We start from the raw sequence: 17,156 nt of genomic DNA on the forward strand, positions 1-17,156 counted from the left end.
GGACTGAGCCCCAGTCGAGTTTAATGTCTAGCAACGCCTCTGTGACACACCATATGTTGCTGGTGCCCTTTAAATTTGTTTCGGCCCCGAGTACGCTACTGCAGACGACTGCATTCAGTTCTGCATCATAACAGTGATCGTAAATATACAACGAGGAGAAAAGCTTGTTGCTCTCACTTGTGTTTCCCCAACCATAAATTAATTAACGAGAGCATTCCCATTTCCAGACAGCTCGGACAAGCTTGTTACAACAACAATGTAATGAATGTGCAATCAGTGGTATCGAAAATGAATGAAACGATAAGCATTTTCTCATGTCACAATCACACACAGCACTGGCTGTCCCTCTCATTTGTACGCTGGAATATCTGATTTAAAAGACAAGCATATTTGATTATTACTCTCTGGGCGATATGCAAAACACAGGCCATTACAACATGGTTTGACTGACAGCGTTGTCACGGTAGGTCCATTAAACTGGCCATGTCTGTCTTCTCCCACCCACTTACACAACACAGATGCATTCAAACTGAAAGAGAAAGCATAGTTTCTATCAATGGGCTCCATGTAGATCTTCATTGTCAGGTCAACCACAAAGATTTCAGTGAAAGAACCATCTCTGACAGAGCACTCCCTGTCTTTACTGTATCTCAGACTAAAATACTATTTACACTCTACTGTACCACAAGATAGATTTGACCAAATTAAATAAATGTCTCTCGTCTAGCCCAATATACAGTTGTAGCTTTGTCTACTATGAACATTTTGTTTGTGCATTTTTTTGTTCTTAATTCACGGTGAACATATTGAGCATACCCTACAGACACACAACTCGTGTTGTTTAATACAATTTGTGTCAAGGGAAGCCTAGATATCTTAGAGCCATTGGTTAGGTTCTTGATTAATTGGTTTTCATAGAACTAGACTGTTTTCTGATGCATTCCCCGCAGGGAGAAAAGTGTGCAGGCCTCTTTTTCTTCAAATCTTTGGTTCACCAGTCTCCAGGGGTAGTTAGGCTTTGGTTTACCAGTCTCCAGGGGTAGTTAGGCTTTAGTTTACCACTCTCCAGGGGTAGTTAGGCTTTGGTTAACCAGTCTCCAGGGGTAGTTAGGCTTTAGTTTACCAGTCTCCAGGGGTAGTTAGGCTTTGGTTAACCAGAGTCCAGGGGTAGTTAGGCTATGGTTAGCCAGAGTCCAGGGGTAGTTAAGCTTTGGTTAGCCAGAGTCCAGGGGTAGTTAGGCTTTGGTTAACCAGAGTCCAGGGGTAGTTAGGCTTTGGTTTGCCAGTCTCCAGGGGTAGTTAGGCTTTGGTTCGCCAGTCTCCAGGGGTAGTTAGGCTTTGGTTAACCAGTCTCCAGGGGTAGTTAGGCTTTGGTTAACCAGTCTCCAGGGGTAGTTAGGCTTTGGTTAACCAGTCTCCAGGGGTATTCCGTTGTTCAGTTACACGAGGATGAGAGCCGTTTGCCCTGCTTTCAAACTCAGTCATTTGTGGCGTAGCGTCATGGAACTGTTCTTCTGCTTCAGATAAGCTGCTATTCATAAAAGAACAGCCCATTCTTGTTGTTAGAAAAACAAGAACCTTGTTAAATGACAGAACATCATTACATTATATTTCAATTATGTATGTATTTCATCAAATGAGTTTCTTATTCCTTGTTTTTAGGAAAGCCTTATTGTTTGAGTGTTATGTTTTACCATATGGACGAATGATCCGTAGCTCCATGAAAAATATTTAAAAAACACATTAATTTCCATTGCTGAAATCAAGCAATTCACTGCACAGTACACACATAGCCCTAATCTGGTTCTAGGTTATTATTGTTATGCATAGGATTCAGCCTGTGTCTTGTTAATTTCATATGCCACAGGAAAATCCCTTCAGGGAAGCAATTTAATGATTATTTGCAGTCAACAACAAAAAAACGGACACAGAAACTTAGAATACACCCGGCTTCAAAGGTGTATTCAAGATCAAACTCATGCATGTCTTGGTTTAGAAGGACTGTGGGTATAGCAGGATAACTCATTTCTATGGATTTTTTTTTAATACACAATTTAATTTGACTGGTGTATAGTCCCTCTGGCTTTATACACAGACCTAGTTGCTATTTCCAAATCTATCAATTTTTCTCCCTCTTAAAAAAGCAGCTGCACAAGGTACTTAACCCTGTCTTGATGTGCGCTTAACTGATAAAAATAGCACACCATTTTAAAGGGGAACAGGCATTAGTTGGTTTGAGGCACAGGAATTGTGTGGCAATCAAACAGGTATTAACAACAATCATGGCACTGGTAATAGTGCTAAAACCAATAATCAATACCAATAACCTTTGTAAGTGTACCGCTTTGGGATTAAGGGAACAAAATTGGAAAAACAATTAAAAAAGGTTAACCTTTTATCAAAATATCTTTGGATTGAATGACTTAAAAGTCTTTCCTACTTGTGAGCAAAAACCTTTCTGAACCCGTGTAGCAGCTGTCTGGCCAAAGAGGTATTTGAGATCACAGATGCTCAGTTGATCAGCACCGGCAACTGCTTGTTTTCACCCTGCACTCGACCTCTCTGGTATCTTCTGCTGTCCACCCACCTGCTCCCCGCTTACACCTGGAGCACGCATCATTTCCTGTACAGGCAATGTGCAATCTCACTGAATGGTCATTATTACTACCACAGAGTGTTGATTATATAGCTGGAAGTAGCATACAGGTACCAGTTTAAACTGGATTTTGTAAAAAAATAAATAAAACGATGTGCTACTCACCACATACAGGTCAGAGAGAGCAATATTATATCATTGTGCTATCCGGATGAACAAATCAAGACTATAAGATGGGCTCACGAAGAGGACAATCCTTCAGGCACAGAATAACCACAGGAGTCACACTCACAATATGGGTCTACATTGACAGGGGAAATAAAATGAGTTTTTCTAAACCGCTTGACAGCTAATATACTAACCAACAAATATTGTGAACGTTAATTCTCCTTCCTAACTCAATTCAAGACAGACATGTTCCATTAGTAAGATAAGGACAACACTATAAGAATATTATATTTTATGAAATGCATTTAAAATAAACTATCAACGAAACAGGAGACAAGTATCAATGGTCACATTCAGTTGCATGTATCACAAGTCTTTTCTGTACGCTGTCCCAAGACCCAACTCAATCAGCAACATTTCATCAAAGCAAATAGAATCTTGCAGGCCAGGGGGACATTTAATACATTTGCGCACCCAGAAACACAACCTTTCAATCAAATTAAATAAGAAAAAAAAAAAAAAAAAAAAAAAGGTCAGTCCAGCCAGCAGCTTGTCATCTCAGTCTGTTTCCCTTTATCCTCCAGTCCCCACGGTGGCGCCACCTCAGTGCTGGCCCGCGTCCCTGATCCTGCATGCCACGGCCGTGATGAGCGCCGCTCCCTTCCCGCTGCCGTCCTCCGACTGGAGGAAGGTCACCTCGCACTGTGGCGCCAGGTCCGACACTGTGTCGTGCATGATACTGGAGAAACTGGGGAGAAGAGAAGGGCGAGAGACAAAGGAGACAAGACAGGACACGTTAACCAGGACGATCCCCCCCCCCAAAAAAAAGCGTCGAAAGAAATGCGACACTTCGCTGTCACTCACTGTGGGTGCAACTTGTACAGGGTGCCGTCGACCCCCACGGTGACGCGAAGATGCTCCAGGTTGCGGTTGAGGCGGATCTTGTCCACCACGGCGGCCATGCCGGCGCCACAGAGCTGGGCGGCGCGGCGGGCCACCACGCTGCACACCTCCTTCACCAGGATGCTGTCCTCACAGGTGGAGCTGGTCAGGCCCAGGTGCTGCAGGATGGAGCGCACCTGCCGCAGGGCCAGGCGGTCACTGGGGGGGGGGGGGGGGGGGGTGCAGAGGAAGGGAGTGACAAAGGAGGTGTGAGGAGGGTTAACGCACTTGCTACCGGTACATACACTGGAATACAAGAATGACAAAGCCTGTGCAATGTGATCGATAGCACTTGCTTTCAGATCCACCTACGGGTGATTAAACACACACACACAGGAATTACACACTGAAATCTACACTTTGGATTTCTCTCTGTGATGACTAACGTTTTCTTGAAAGTGCAAGGATAGATTTATCATTATTTTTTTTTGTAAGATTTCTTTTCAATCTTTAAATCCTACTCAAAGAAGCACTTCTCGAATACAACAGTGTATTTTCACTTGTTTAATATGTCTGATCCAGACATCCCTGCGGCTGGAACCACCAGCAATAAAAGGACTGTTTTGTCAAACATAGATTTACAGGTGCTTTCTCTCTCTGTCTCTCGACGCCTTTCTTTACTTTTAATAAAAAGACCTAGTGGCTTTCCACAACGCCACTCCCACTGGCACACACAGGCTGGAAGTATACAAACACGCTACCTTTCGATCTGGGAGAGAAACTTGGTCTCAAATATGCCTCTGGTCTTGAGGCGCTCAGACAGCTTGCCTCTGAAGAGCAAGCCCTTTGAGGTGAAGTCCAGCAGAACGTTCCTCACCACTTCCCCCAGGTACATACCACTGATCATCTTCTCATACCTGAGAGAAGGAAAGACAAACAGATTATTGGAAAAACAATGTAGCCAGCAATGCGAATTTAGCAAAGCATTTCATCCTCTCTAAGCCCCAGGGTAAGCTTACTGGCATAAAATAAGAAGTCATAGACACGGCAAGCCAGGGTGTATTTGCCGTTTTCTCCAATTGGTACATTGGGTTAAGTTCCTAAAGACAACTTCCTGCTTCCAACTTTCTAAGCAGTTAATACTAAATACATCACAATCCTCAATGAGCTACTACTGTTTACAACATATACATCTCTATATATATGAATAGAGAACTGAACAACAACGAGGGATCTATCTACACTAGTAGGCACCTCTGTTTGCCCGGATTAGTTGACCGGTCGTCCACCGCTCTGTCAAACTCGGTGCAAAACTGGTCCAGCTCCCCGCGGTCCCCGAACGCGCCCCACTCCATGTTGACGCACATGCGGCCCTCGTCCCCCTCCACCAGCTCCACGTTCTGCATCTCCTCCATGTAGCAGGCGTTGGTGCCGGTGCCTGAGGACGGCAAGGAGACAGAGACAGGATGCGTGAGAGAGAAAACAGCTCAGAGATAGAGAGACAGAGACAGACACACAGAGAGAGAGAGACACACACACAGAGAGAGAGAAAGACACACAGAGAGAGAGAGAGAGAGACAGACACAGACAGACACAGAGAGAGAGAGAGACACACACACAGAGAGAGAGAAAGACACACAGAGAGAGAGAGAGAGAGACAGACACAGACAGACACAGAGAGAGAGACACACAGAGAGAGAGAGAGAGAGAGAGAGAGAGACACAGAGAGACCAAGGTAGAGAGAGGGAGATGGACAAAGCTAGAGCTGTAGATGGAGAGCCAGAGAGCCAGACAGACTCACCTACGATGAGGCCCACCTCACAGAGGGGGTCCTCGTAGCCGCAGGTCATCATGGTCCCCACGGTGTCGTTCACCACGGCGACCACGTCCAGGTCAAATTCCTGTCCACCCACAGGGAACGGAAATATGTAAACATCGATCATTCCCACACAAACAAGTAAGCCTTGTGAGACAAATGAAAAATTGTTTGGAAATCAATAGCACCCCTTTTGAGAAAAGAATCACACCCTTTCTTGTGGTTGATTGATTGCCTAAGAGGCACAAAAAAAAAAACTGACAACATAACTTGAATCTTCTTCACTGTTTTGAAGAACAGATGATTCTGCTAGCTGAAGTGTGCGATTCTACACATGCCAAGTACAAGGCTACGGCAACTGATCATGTACACATTAAAAAGAAAACTAACGATAATTTATGTTGGCTCATCTGATCAAAACATAAATGTACAGGCTGAATAAACATGGATAAATATAAGAACTGAATAAATGTAAAACTCTATAAAGGTGTATACGGTATACACAGTATATTTACACAGTATATATACATAGGAATATACTGTATACATATGGGCCTATATAGAGGCATATGTGTTGAAGAGGTCTGTCCTTAAACCATTGATCAGTTAACAACAATTAAGGATAAGGATTACTTTATTACTTCTATTCTGTTTGAAATGTTCTGAATATAATAAACAATGTTTGATCTATATCTTGTAATATTAAGCTCATGAGCACATACCTCTTGGTTATGTCCAGGAGAGAAATGTGCCTATCAATTAATTATGTTTCTTGAATAATTGATAAACTGTCATTATTGTGTTTTTCCTATGCTTGCAGCGCCATAAGTTAGGTCTTTGTAAAATGTGACTGCTCAGTAATGAAAGTCAAAGGTCACAATATTCCCAAAGTGTATAATGCCATGCAACTTTGAATGAGGAAAATAGAAGGAGCGACAAGGCCATTCCTAGGAGCTTTATCAAAAGACCTAAACAAAAACTGTCTGGCACATCTTGTTCTTGGACTGTGCCTGCAAAGGCTATTCTGATCATCATTGTCCAGTCTTCTGTGATACTCAACTTGAGTCTAACAGACACCTGCACCTCACATATGTGTAATCAATACATTGAATTAGCCTTGAACTTGTTTTCACTAATTCTTTTCGTTAATTTGGTACTTTCAGAGCAATTGGGTATACACCTTCAGCATATAGACGGTGTTTATCCACATTTTGTTTCTGTATAGGGATAATTGAGACATATTTCTGTCCAATCCTGTATGGACCTAGGAGAGGGTAAGGATTTCAGCAGTGTGAAGAGAGATTGACCCCTGACCTCTCTACGGCGGATGGCATCCTTCAGCAGAGCCACCACATCCTCCCCCTCACAGCCCGAGGCTTTGAAACCCTTGGTCCACTTCAACAGAATACCCTGGAAAAGGAGAGGCAGAGTGGAATACAGGGCAGGCGGAGTAGAGGCAGAGTAGAGTACAAGAGAGGCAGAGTAGAATACAGGAGAGGCAGAGTAGAATACAGGAGAGGCAGAATATAATACAGGTGAGGCAGAGTAGAGGCAGAGTAGAGTAGAAGAGAGGCAGAGTAGAATACAGGAGAGGCAGAATATAATACAGGTGAGGCAGAGTAGAGGCAGAGTAGAGTAGAAGAGAGGCAGAGTAGGATACAGGTGAGGCAGAATATAATACAGGTGAGGCAGAGTAGAGGCAGAGTAGAGTAGAAGAGATGCAGAAAAAAGGAGAGGCAGAGTAGGGGGGGTTCAAAAAGATTTGAGGAAAAATAAGATGTTCCTTGCATTATTCAGTCCATTGACAGGCCTGGGTTGTGCTTTTTTCAAAGCAGTGAAAGGAAAGTCGTGTATTTGCTTTCACAGCCTCTTACCTGGTCTAGTTTGTTTTGATGACAGGGGAATGAGAATGTAAACCCCAGTGGGAGGGATGCTCCTTTCATGCCCATGTACTCCAGGAAATCGGCAATGCAGTGCACAATGTGGTCAAACAGCTGCAACACAAAAAAGCCCCAATTGCAACAGAAGCCAGACAACCCGAGCTCCACCCAGCACTAGCTCCAGTGGATACATGTGTTCAGGAGAGGAAGATGAAGAAACGCCACATGGAATAAGTAGCCCTTTCCCTTCCACATAACTAACAAGCCATAGAGAGAAGAAAGAGCTAGAGTACAATCAGGTTCCCCCCCCCCACCTGTAATTCCTCTCCTCCCCAGCCGTCTCTATCCCACCCCACCCCACCTCATTTCCTCCTCCATCTCTCCACCCTCCCTCCCCCTCTCTACCTCCTCTCCGGTCCCCTGCATGGTGTCCTGGGGGATGGCATAGATCTTGTTGTGCATCTCCACGCTGCGTCTCTTGCCCCCTCGCACGCGCACCAGTAGCACCCGGAAGTTAGTCCCGCCCAGATCCAGAGCCAGGTAGTCTCCACGCTCTGATGAAGGCACACAACATTTCAGGTGTGTTCCCACACGCAGTCACACACTCCCCCCCCCCCCAGCCATCCACACACACATGTCTCTAGCAAACTAATCACCCTCAAAGCCACACAAAAACCTTGTCACAAATACCCCCCCCCCCAGCATGCACACAGAACACATGAATTGCACATTTATGACATCCATCTCCGCTAAAATATGGTATCGATCCCCGTATCCATCTAATATCCTTCCATCCCTCCCTACAACCACCTAAGAACCTTCTTCTTCTCCTGAACTGGCGAGCGCCTAGACCTCTGACCTGTGCCATCGGGGGTGGACCTGACGTAGGTGGGCAGCATTTTGACGGTGGCGTCCTGATGCGACTTCCTGTCCAGGCCTCGGCTCATTTCCTCCCCCATCCTCCTCTTCACCTCCAGTAGCTGCTCGCGGCCGAGCCGCAGCGAGTCCAGGATGTGCTGCCTCTCCGCCTGCTGCGCCGCCAAGCGGTACGCCACCGCCGTCACCATGGCGGCGCCTTTCCCGCTGCCGTCCTCCGAGCGCAGGAAGCGCACGTCGCAGTCCGGCACCAGCCGACGCACCAGCTTGTGGAGCCTCCGGGCGAACCTTGAAATCCAGAGGAGTGGGGGGGGGGGGGGTCAGGGCGTCTGACGCCTGGAAACCAAACAGCTGCTCCCTTTGCCGCCGTGTCAAAAGGCCAGACTGTGTGTGCGTGCGGTTGTGTATGTGCCCTCTGCACAGAGGGAGAGAGAGAGACAAAGACACAGATAGAGACAGAGAGAGACAGAGAGACACAGAGAGACAGACAGAGAAAGAGAGAGAGAGACAGACAGAGAAAGAGAGACAAAGACACAGATAGAGACAGAGAGAGACAGAGAGACAGACAGAGAAAGAGAGAGAGAGACAGAGAGACAGACAGAGAAAGAGAGAGAGAGACAGAGAGACAGACAGAGAAAGAGAGACAGAGAGACAGAGAAAGACAGAGAGGGAGACAGAGAGAGACAGAGAGACAGATAAAGACAGAGAGGGAGACAGAGAGAGACAGACAGAGAGAGAGAGAGAGAGAGAGAGAGAGAGAGAGAGAGCACGTCCTCCACAGCGGCACTCACTGCGGGTGGTTTTTGTACACGGAGCCGTCCACCCCGATGGTGGTTCTCAGCCTCTCGGCCGCCTTGTTATCTCGGATCTGCCTCAGCACGGCGGCCAGCGTGGCGGCGCACAGGTGGGCGGCGCGGGTCGACACGATCTGACACACCCTCTGGGCGGCCACGCAGTCCTCGGCAGACGGAGCCAGGCCCAGCTCCAGGAGCACCTGCTCTGCACTCACCAGACCCTCCTTGTCCCTGCATGGCCCGACACACACACACACACACACGTTCCACACAAACGGACCCGCCACACACGCACGCACACACGAGCACGCATACCAGGACACACACAGAGACCGTCTCAGTATAGGTTATTTTTGATACACGTGTTGTTGAGAAGCAATTACTAAAACATATCACTCGTTGCTAGTGGCGTTTGGAGTGGCTCGTCATGGCTTAGTGTGGTGCTTGTAGAAATAATAGGTTTGTTCTTATCTGAGGTCACATAGACCTAAATAGATAGATGTAAATAGAATTGCCATTCACACTGGAATAAAGGATTATGGCATGGCACATACTGTACACTTGATTTGACACTGAGTAGTTACAAAAATATTTCATCCAAAATAGATCCTGAAGAGATATAAACAATCAGGCGACATCCGAGGTTTTACTCCCTCAGTACACACACACACACACACACACACACACGACTGACTTGTCGTTCTCGATGGCAGAGACGAAGCTGGTTTTGAAGTGCCCCGTGGTGAGCAGGGAGGGGGTGGTGTGTCCCTGGAACAAGAGCTGTTCCTTGGCCATCTTCACCAGGATCAGTCTGACCAGCTCCCCCATGTACATGCCACTGATCATCTTCTCAAACCTGAGAGGAGGTGGAGGAGGAGGGGGGGGTCACACACAAATAGGCACTCAAACTAACAACGCATGCTACAGGAACAGTGCTACCCATTCACCCATTAGTTGAAAACACAGATTGTACATGGATGGAACATCTGGTTAATTAAGAAGCTCACTCTGTTGGAAGTGTGTTGTATTAACCAGATGTTCCAACTGAGGATGCACACACACACACACACACACACACACACACACACACACACACACTGCTTCAAATGTGGATGCTGCATCTTCCTTAATCCCCCCCCCCCCCCCCGCCCTCCTTCAGAAAAACAACAACCCAGCGACAATTACAGAAATCTCTCACACACACACACCCACTCAAAAAGGTGAAGGAAGCTGCCACTCACAGCTGCTTCCCCGGGTTGAGCGAGCCGGCGTCAATCTCGCGGTCAAAGTCGGTGCGCAGGTCGTCCAGGGAGCCGTCGTCCCCGAACGCGCCCCACTCCATGTTGACGCACATGCGGCCCTCGTCCCCCTCCACCAGCTCCAGGTGGCGCATCTCCTCCATGTAGCAGGCGTTGGTGCCGGTGCCTGAGGGGGAGACACGAGGCTGGGAAGTTGGAGGCTAGCTCAGACAGCTAACATATGCAGTTATAATAATCCCTGTGTTCCCTTCAGGGTTCTTGATGCATGATGGAGCCGGCATATCTAATCCGGGTCTGGAATGGGAGGGCGTCCTTGGATTGTACAGAATTCTATCGGAGTCGACACTCTGATGGACAAGAATGTTTTCAGAGGCCATGTCTTAATCAGCTTGACTGCAACTTAAAAGGTCAACGTTATTGATACTTTCCAGCTTTCCTTAAGGGAATTTCTTCGATCTTGTGATGTAGATGTTTATTGATCGAGGCTAACTGACACACATACACACCTTCCTCAAGTGCCAGTTTACTCACCTACAATGAGACCTATTTCGCAGTGATGGTCGTCATAGCCACAGGTCATCATGGTGCCGACAGTGTCATTGATGACAGCTACAATATCAATATCAAAGTCCTGGGGAAGAGATATAGAACATGCCATTGGAATAGGATGACAGACAAGAGAGAATAGCACACAGACAAGCATCCTTCAGCCACAGTCTTTGAACAGTATATGAAAGAGAATTTTCCCCACTTCAATACAGTTGGGCTCGTGATTCATACTTGGATTGATCTGCCGTGGGGGGGTTATTGCTACTGAATTGACTGCTGAGCTCAATTATCTCCTGCTTCATTTAGAGTTGCTTCTGTTTTGGCAATGTTGTATAGATGATTACATTTCCCTGAATGTTTGTGACTAAGCCTGTAGCTAACACACACACACACACACACACTATTACACATCTGTTTTGAGTATTTGTCATATTTTTTATTCAGTGTTCATTTTGACCCCAGCTCCTAACCCCTAACCCCCAGCCCGTAACCCCCAGCTCCTAGCCTCCAGCTCCTAGCCCCCAGCTCCTAGCCCCCAGCTCCTAACCCCCAGCTCCCAGCCCCCAACCCCCAGCCCCCAACTCCCAGCACCCAACCCCCAGCCCCCAACTCCCAGCCCCCAACCCCCAGCCCCCAACTCCCAGCCCCCAACTCCCAGCCCCCAACTCCCAGCCCCCAACTCCCAGCCCCCAACTCCCAGCCCCCAACTCCCAGCCCCCAACTCCTAGCTCCTGGACAGCAGCGTCAGGCATGTGTCCTCACCCCTCGCCTTGCGATGGCTTTCCTTAGCAGGCTGACCACGTCCTGTCCCTCCACGCCACAGGACCTGAACCCCTTAGTCCACGACACCAGGATACTCTGCACAAATGCAAACACACAGTTGACAAAACACATCACATGCATGTTTCATTCATGTCAATTCATCATTTTTATTTTATTTTTTGCAGTTTGTCATGATTTCTGTTTCCAAATCAAAGCCCTGTCTTTGGTCCTGAGAGACTTAGCATTCATACTCTCACTTAAGAATAAGCTGCATTATTCCAGCTTGAACATCTTTGAAGCCCATGTCTGTTAAAGTCCGCCTCCCTCACCTCGTCCAGCTTGTTCTGCTGGCAGGGGAAGGAGAAGGTGAACCCCAGAGGAAGTTTCTTGTCTTTTATGCCCAGCTTATCCAGGAAGTTGGCAAGACACTCCGCAATGTGGTCGAAGAGCTAAAATAACAAACAAATCAAAACATATGTAGATCATTGATGAGAAATCGCACTTGGAAAAGGAGGTTTCTAAATACAACAGCTTGTGTGTGTGGTACAGTGTTGGGCAGTAAAGGGTGTGTGTTGTGTGTGTGTGTGTGTGTGTGTGTGTGTGTGTGTGTGTGTGTGTGTGTGTGTGTGTGTGTGTGGGGGGGGGGGGGCTCTCACCTCGATCCCACTGCCCCTCATCAGGTCCTCAGGGATGACGTAGATTTGGTTCTCCATCTGCACCTTCTGCTTGCCATTGTCTGAGACCTTCACCAGCAGGACACGGAAGTTGGTCCCCCCAAGGTCAAGGGCCAAGAAGTCTCCCTTTTCTGGTAACACACAAACACTTGTGTAAAGGCTAGAAAGAAGTACTTGAGTGTGTGTTATTACCAGGTAGCCTAGTTATTGTACATTTTAATTTGATCTCAATGACTGACCAGGTATATAACAGATAACAGGAATATAGAGTCTAACAGTGGCTTTAAAACCATCTAAAGGACTTTGACCAGTATATGACGAGATGAAATAGAACCCAACACAGCCAACATTTCCATACCTGCATAATAAAAAGTAAACCCTAAACAAATGTAAATTTTAAACAACCGCCCAGTGTAGGCTAAATCATCTAAGCATCTGACCTTAGCTCAGGTACGAATATTATGAGGATACCAAAATAAAATGTTAAGTGTTATATTGTGAGAGCTTTATATCGTGGGTGTAACAGAATACTGTTATAAAACATTAGCCTGACGTTGTCATACTCATAATTCTAGTCAGAATATGAGTCTGAGAACTCTCTGTTGCGCTTTGACTACGGGGCGTGTTTCAAACGAGCCTGGAAAACAAATGCCTCTTCGCTCAATTGGATAGACCTACAACCAATCAGAGCAATGTAATATGTTGTTTGTTCAAAACAAATTCAACTTAAGCGCTCTTTTGTGACGTGGGTGTTTACGTTACTGTTGATCATCTGTCCATCATCGTATAAAGCCCGCCCTGGCAATTTCATTGGTACGCCCAGATTCTGGTTTTCTGAAGTTGTTGTTCAATACGAGACCCTCCAGACCCAACTTCCCGACCCAATTTTTTTGTGGGCAGGGAGAAGTTGGGCTGGCAGCCAGGCTAATAAAACATGGGAACCGCAAGAGGGTAGGCTACCTTCAAAATACTTTAAACCTCACAGAGCTCCTTGTTACACAATGTATTTTTGTTACACACTTCGCTATTATTAATTTCGAATATTTATATTAATTTCGAATATTTCGCTTCAGAAACTTAGCTTGAAGAAAGAAAGACAGAAAGGAAAACGGGAAACTAGAAAGGGAGAGACAAAACAAATAAGAAAAGTTTCTCTCCGTAAGGAAGCTTTCTTATCTGCCAGTTTGAGGTCTAACTCACAAATAACGACCTCAGTCAACAAGCCGGGTAAACAGAAGAGGCTTAACTCACCAACCATCACAGGTCATTATGGGAAATGGGGCCCCATGCTCTTTCTAATGACTTCCTAACCCCTCTCCTTCTCAAACAGCTGTACTTATTTGCTTCCAAGCAGACGCCGGTATGTGAAAACTGCGTAACTCTCCCAGAGTCGAGAATCAACAGGTTGAACAGTTGTCTCACTTTCCCACCGATGGTGAGGTTGAAAAGTGAGAGTTTGCACCCTTAAAGACGGAGCTACTGATAGAATCCCCTCATGTGAAATATCTCTGCAGCTGTTCAGGCGTTGCTCACCAGTTCCATCGGGAGTGGAGCGAACAAACGTAGGCAGCATCTTAACAGCTGCCGTGGGGTTAGTGTCACGGCCAAGGCCCTTGTCCATTTCCCGACGGAATCTCACTGACACATCCATGAGGCTCTCCTCGGATAGACGCATATGGTATAGGTACTTGTCCACCTGGATGGAAGGAGGGAGACAAACAGAGTTTAACAGAGATAAACATGTGTAAGAAGACCTATTTGTTGAATAAATAAAGCCAATCTCTCAACAGAACACAATAGCAATTTAGCCAAATTGGTTAAGATACTGTTAAATCAGGCCAATGCATCTGAGTGCTACATGATTTACTGTAGAATTCAAATGGAAAAGGATGAAATAATCAGATTAATAAATGTTCCCTAGATCAGCTCTAAGATTTCTTTATAGATGGTCGATCATCCAATTAGCACCTAAATGCCAAGTTTAGTGTGAGTGTAAATTCATTTGCATACGTGGGAGTAAACTATGAACAAGTCCATCTGTTTCTAAAACCTTAATTGGTTACGGTTTAACTTCATGTAGTATAGTTGATCATTATTTTATAGTGGCTTCCACACCAGTTTGATCAGATTATTAAACCAAATCAACAATGTCTTCAATACTCAAGTAACTTTATTGCCTTTGTAAAATGGCAGTTTTTAAAGGATCGACATTCCATTATCCGACATTTGCACAGGTCGGTTGTGGTGCTGTGAAAACGGATGGATACCAAAAATGTGTTCAGAATACATGCAGTCAGATTATAAAAGAGGATGTTTGACAATTACAATTATTATTATCTGAGTATCTTGAAATTTGTGGTCACCAAAATTGACATGATTTCTTTTTTAAATACACCACACCCATTTAGTGTCATGAATACCTTGACAGTGGACCTTTAAAGTATAAACATCTAAAAGATAAATGCCAGCTTTGCTTCAGTTTGAGTGGCCAAAATCAATTTGTCTTGACAGCGGACAGGCAGCATCCTTAAACATGTCGATTATTATTATCAAAGTTCCACACTTTGTGCAGTCAAGTTCCTTCTAGTAAAACAAGAGTGCTGCTTCCTGGTTTGAGCTAGCCCCGCCCGCTTGGCTTCGATGCATGTACGCAACAGGAACTGGAGGCCCGACAGCACACGCCTCACACTCCAGGAACCTCTGACTTGCCAAACTAGCTTCTCCGCAAAAGGCATGTGACAGGAGGGGTCAGAGCAGAAGGAAACACATGAGACTAGAAGCCTGAGCTCAGTCACACCAAAATAGTTCACAACTCAATAGAGTTCAACAGAGCTTCAAGCTGTAAATTATCTTTCTTCACACGGGGGGAAAAAACCCTGACCATTTGAAGATTATTTGCAAGTCATAAATTAACATAAATAAATAGATGAGGAGTGGAAAGGGAGTGGGTTAAACCTCCTGTTGAGAGTCTTAACAGAGACGTCTTGTTCTTAACAGAAACCCAACTGGAGTAATATGAGCTTGAAGACCTTGGCTGCTGGGGAAGTTTTCCAGTCTCAATATGTGTGGTCTGGTACCAATAATAAACACACCATCACCTTGATACCACCGCTAAACATAATGGGAGCTTGCAAAAGAACAACAGGCCAGGAAAATGCACTGGTCAGTCACCTTGGCCCAAAGGTGCTCCACATTCCCTCGCCACAAGACATACAATTAAATCAGACAAAAGTCAATGCTTGAAACAGGAAAAATACTGACTGCACAGCAATAAAACTTGACACTGGAGATAGAATGTGAAGGGGGAGGGGGTACTGAAGGACTGTTGAAACAGTCAAATCAACAATAGCCTCTTGTGTCATTCCGGATTTTCTTTGTCATGACGCAAAGAAGCAGGTCACAAAAAAAGGAAGGCCATTCTGTAGCTCTGCCTGTATCCTATCTTGTTGCAGAGTGAAACAGTTTAGGAATAACGTTACTTCTTCATCAAATGAATTAATAAATACCATACCTTGTCTATGCCATCCAAGATGACTCTAATATCAACTAGCCTTCATAATCCTATGACAACCCCAACCTTTAGACCAACAGGCCCTCCCCCAAACCCTTACCACATACACGGGGGGACTTAAGTCGAAGTGGATTTGCATGGTAGTCCATAGGCCTAACAGCTGGTTCTCGAGGAGCGCAGTAAATTATATTCAGAAGCTACATGGCTACAACAACCCCATAGCACATTTCAAAGTTGCGAACGCTTAGCTTGCTGTTCAACTGAACGTTTACCAACCAATTTCTCAAGACGCACAAGGGCACGTCTCTTTAAATGTTGACAAGCTGTATCTGGGCCAGATATTTCAAACTGTTAATAGGTAATGGGGAGCTGGTCTGGGAGGCCGACTACTAACATGATTTGCTAACTTATGAAATCCCAATATATAAAAAAGCAAAGATAGCGTCATATTCCACGAAGACTACCTCGGTTCAGCATCCACTTAAAAGTGGATTTTATGATCTGATAGCAAACGCTCAGAGGCAACATTAGTTGATAACAAATAATCTAAATCCAATAGATCGGTAATACTAAATGAGCTTTTATTTGGATGGATAAAAAAAATTGAAGTAGCTGGACATGACGCAATGCCGACGTAAGACAGCGTACATCACATGTGTGAATAAACATGAATTCATCTTTGTTAAAAGTCCTTACTATCACCGACTGGTCACTGTAAACCAGCCTGTTATGGGTTTCCGGTTAGCTTTACTTTTGTGATACCGATAAACATTAAGTATTTCCACTCACTTTTTGCACCTGGTCATGGTGGAGTTCCGTAAAGTAGTAAGCCAACAGATGCGATGCTATCATTGTCGGTTCTTGTCTATAGCTAGCAAGCCAATTTCTTTCCAAGAGTAATTTTCCAGATAGCTCTAGCAGGCAGTCATAACCTTGCACACCGCCGTAGGCTCCTGTTAAAATCGATACGCACAAACTATGACTTGGTTCAACTTTTAGCTCAAGTCATCAGTCTCAGTAACTTCCACCTACTTCTTGCGAAAAAGTAATTTGAGTATTCTGCGCGTCATCGAAGACATTACTGGCGATTGGCCAAAGGGACGGTGTGGCGTACACGAATACACTTTAGTAATGATGCTAACACGTTCGCATTGCTTTTATCTATTTTATTACGGGACATGGTATGTCTTTCAATGTCATTGCTCTTCTATAAAATGTCCCTCAAAAATTATTCATGTGATTATTCAAAAAATGTTAAGTTGTATGTAGGTCTGTATGTGTGTGTGTATGCGTGTGTGTGTGTGTGTCATTCTTTTTTCACAGCCATACTGTCAGTTTTAAATCATGAAATGGAAGTGGCACAGGGGCAAGGCGTTTAGCATCACCTTG

At 45.3% G+C, this 17,156-nt stretch overlaps 1 protein-coding gene across 1 annotated transcript; it reads right to left on the minus strand.

Moving 5' to 3' along the window:
- Positions 1-1,876: 1,876 nt before the first annotated feature.
- Positions 1,877-16,829, minus strand: hk2 (hexokinase 2). The gene is made up of 18 exons (XM_084694368.1): positions 16,557-16,829; positions 13,790-13,952; positions 12,239-12,387; positions 11,912-12,031; positions 11,583-11,678; positions 10,803-10,902; positions 10,254-10,437; positions 9,707-9,868; positions 9,010-9,243; positions 8,202-8,506; positions 7,748-7,896; positions 7,337-7,456; positions 6,777-6,872; positions 5,448-5,547; positions 4,901-5,084; positions 4,408-4,563; positions 3,629-3,865; positions 1,877-3,512 (listed from the first exon to the last, which is right to left on the minus strand). The coding sequence occupies exons 1-18, from the start codon at positions 16,617-16,619 to the stop codon at positions 3,368-3,370; spliced, it is 2,763 nt and encodes a 920-aa protein (XP_084550494.1). The 5' UTR covers positions 16,620-16,829; the 3' UTR covers positions 1,877-3,367.
- Positions 16,830-17,156: the final 327 nt, after the last annotated feature.

The sequence above is a fragment of the Hypomesus nipponensis genome, chromosome 28, assembly GCF_054491055.1.
Source record: "Hypomesus nipponensis isolate SF chromosome 28, ASM5449105v1, whole genome shotgun sequence".
Taxonomy (NCBI): domain Eukaryota; kingdom Metazoa; phylum Chordata; class Actinopteri; order Osmeriformes; family Osmeridae; genus Hypomesus; species Hypomesus nipponensis.

What these genes read in the sequence shown, in the direction of transcription:
- hk2 (XM_084694368.1), bottom strand. Translation starts at nt 16,619, where the DNA reads ATGATAGCATCGCATCTGTTGGCTTACTACTTTACGGAACTCCACCAT. An exon ending in ACCATGACCAGGTGCAAAAA is followed by an intron (nt 13,953 to 16,556) that starts GTGAGTGGAAAT and finishes CCTTCCATCCAG; the next exon opens with GTGGACAAGTACCTATACCA. An exon ending in GTCCACCCCCGATGGCACAG is followed by an intron (nt 7,897 to 8,201) that starts GTCAGAGGTCTA and finishes TGCCTTCATCAG; the next exon opens with AGCGTGGAGACTACCTGGCT.